Here is a 2,892-nt window from a genome sequence, read left to right on the forward strand (position 1 = left end):
ATAATACGAAGAAAGTGACATTGTGTTTTTAAATGTTAAATTTTAGACTGGGTTCAGTGTGGCAGCAACGTTAAGAGTATACACCTGATGATGGCCGATAGAGGCCGAAACATGTAGTGTAGAAGGAACAAGATCAAAGACATATAATATATATTGTTTGCACTTGGGACGGAGTTTGTATCATTTATCATACAGATAAATGGCATAAAAAGAAGCAATCTTTCACAATTGGGGACTGGAAATGTGTAAATATGTCAAAATCTTGAAAGAAGTTTTTTTCTATAAGAACAATACTTTCTCATGGATGCTACATATATGAGAAAGTAAACATCTGTCATTTTAACAGTCGATCACTTGAATTCAAACTGCAGCCAATTCTCAAAACACTGTGTAACATCAAACAATAGACAATACTCATCAGACTATTGGTACAGCAAATAAACTACTGCCATGCAATAGTAGAGAATCAATGTTCGACTACAAATTTCATACCTCAGCCATCTTCAAACCCATCTGTCTTTCATCTTCAGAAGCCTTGTTTCCAAACCAAACATAGATCTCATCTCCAGAGTCCAGAACCATAACATCATCTTCATCAAGATCCTGTAAAACACATACTGATTTAAATTTCCAGTTATCTTGCTCAAACCTTCATCATATTGCTAGAACTTACACTTTATGCTCCTAGGCAAGGGGACTTTCTTCTGACAGTTAACATGTGAATGCAGTACCATCATAAAGTAGTGCACTGCAGGTTCTTACTCATGAATCCAGTCAAACAATGTTGTTTTATTTTCTGAACAAGTTTCTACACAATTTCTTATGATAACAACATTCTTCACAGCTTCCCTTATCTTTCTCAGTTCACTTAGGTTTGGTATATCAAAATTACCTTCAAATTAGTATTACTGTCATCACTAACTGGTCCTCTATTAATTAATTAAAAATCAATACAATTCCTGATTCTGTGCAGCATGTAATATTTCATACATACTCAGGAATGTCAAATTATTTAATCTACAAAGTTAAGAATTTTGATGTTAATATCAAACTACACGGTCATATGTTATTTTTAGTGAATGTATAATGCATCTCTGTTCGCCACATATAATCACAGCAATATTTCAAAGAATATAAAAGTATCAAGTTATGCATTGGTGAATATTTGCATGAAGAATCCCCATTTGCAGAAACTTTGATATGTACTGTGGGATTGTAAATCTGTAACAATTGTATATATTAAATTGTATAAATTTAATGTACAGAATAGCTGCAAAGCTATGTGGAATGTCAAAAGTTGGCTGGTCTTGCAAAGGGCACTTTGATCCACCATGAGTGTGCTGGTAGAATTTGCTCCTTTGTAATAGACCAAGTCTTTACGGTGGTTCAGCTGGTTTGTCCGGCCGGTAATATGGTGCTGCGTGCACCTGTAGGAACAGCTGCCTATGGCACGGGTGCTGGAGAGTTGCAGCAACTACGTTAGCTGCCTGGTCGCAGAGCGAGTTTGCTGGAGAGTTGTGGCAGCTACGTTAGCTGCCTGGTTGCAGAAATAGGTTGCTGGAGAGCTGCGGCAACTATGTTAGCTGCCTGGTCACAGAGCGGGGTTGCTGGAGAGTTGCGGCAGCTATGTTAGCTGTCTAGTAGCAGAGCGCGGTTGCTGGAGAGATGTGGCAGCTATGTTAGCTGTCTGGTAGCAGAGCACGGCTGCTAGAGAGTTGCGGCAGCTGTCTTTGGCACAGTTAAGAGCTGATGACTCTGATGACTGATTGCTCTGAACTGAATGTAATCACTGATTGCGAGATTTGGGCTCCACTTTTATACCATGCTTGCTGGGTGGAGCTTAAACTTGCAGTTGCGACTGTGAGCACTGATTGGCTAGCACACATGATGATCTACAGGCAAGCAGGACATTGAGTGCTGTATAAATATGAGTGGTGGCAGCAACGTGCGGCAATGTGATATTGACTAGGAGTGAGTGCTGTCTGTTAGACCGTCAAAACCACATGTTAGTATGTGGGATGTTCCCACAGTATCATTAAGATATGAATCGTTGTGTACCAAGAGTCTCTGTGATTATTACTGTCAGGATATTAAAATTTCTACAGCAGCAGTCTCTGTGACTATTACTGTAGGATATGAATGAAGTAGAAGAATGTTCATGGTTATTACTGTCAGCATGCATATGTCTGTAAAGAAGTAGTCTCAATTTGTGGCTGTTACTATCAGAATATGCATTTTTGTAAAGAATCAGTCTTCTGGGATATAATGTCCCTAGTCCATTGAAAGTCAACTGGCAGTTTGGAGGAACACGTTGCCTCCACATTCAGAGTTGAAAAATAAGCCAAACAAGAAACCAGCATGAAAGCAGGAGGCAAGCACAGCTTTCATGTTGGTGTCTTGCTTGGCTTATTACAGATTTTAATATCTGTAAACAATTTTTACACTCATTCAAAAAAAAAATCCCGAAATTCATACATTTTCTGCACCATGCATTCTAGCAGTGTAATACATTTTCTGCACCATGCGTTTTAGCAGTCTAAAAGTCCTTGTCGCGACCTCATACAATACTATCGCTTGTTGAAGCTTATTTATCGTATGGTACATGACGGTATGCACAGACTGTGGGCGTCTGAAATTCGTTCGCTGTTAGAAATACACATGATTACATTCTCAGAATATGGTGTTGCCAGATCGGTCATTCGTTCATTCATTGCAGTCAAACCATTGTGTTTGTAACGATTTTGAAACATCGCAATATAAGTTTAGCCACCCATGACATCATGAGGTAGATATTGGGTTCAGCGAAGTCGTGAATGAGATTTTTGTATGTGTGGGCTCGAGGTTAAGATTTATAGCTTCTTATCGTGGTCTACGCACAGAGATTCACTGCTA

General features: G+C 39.0%; 1 protein-coding gene across 4 annotated transcripts in view; it reads right to left on the reverse strand.

Moving 5' to 3' along the window:
* Positions 1 to 2,892, reverse strand: part of LOC111862418 (gelsolin, cytoplasmic) — a 73,917-nt gene that overhangs the window by 4,468 nt on the left and 66,557 nt on the right. For all 4 annotated transcript variants that reach the window (XM_023847790.2, XM_023847791.1, XM_023847792.2 and 1 more), the window contains one exon: positions 493 to 603. In XM_023847790.2, coding sequence (XP_023703558.1) covers positions 493 to 603 — 111 coding nt within the window. The remainder of the gene's footprint in view (positions 1 to 492; positions 604 to 2,892) is intronic.

Source organism: Cryptotermes secundus, unplaced genomic scaffold (genome assembly GCF_002891405.2).
Source record: "Cryptotermes secundus unplaced genomic scaffold, Csec_1.0 scaffold741, whole genome shotgun sequence".
Classification (NCBI taxonomy): Eukaryota; Metazoa; Arthropoda; class Insecta; order Blattodea; family Kalotermitidae; genus Cryptotermes; species Cryptotermes secundus.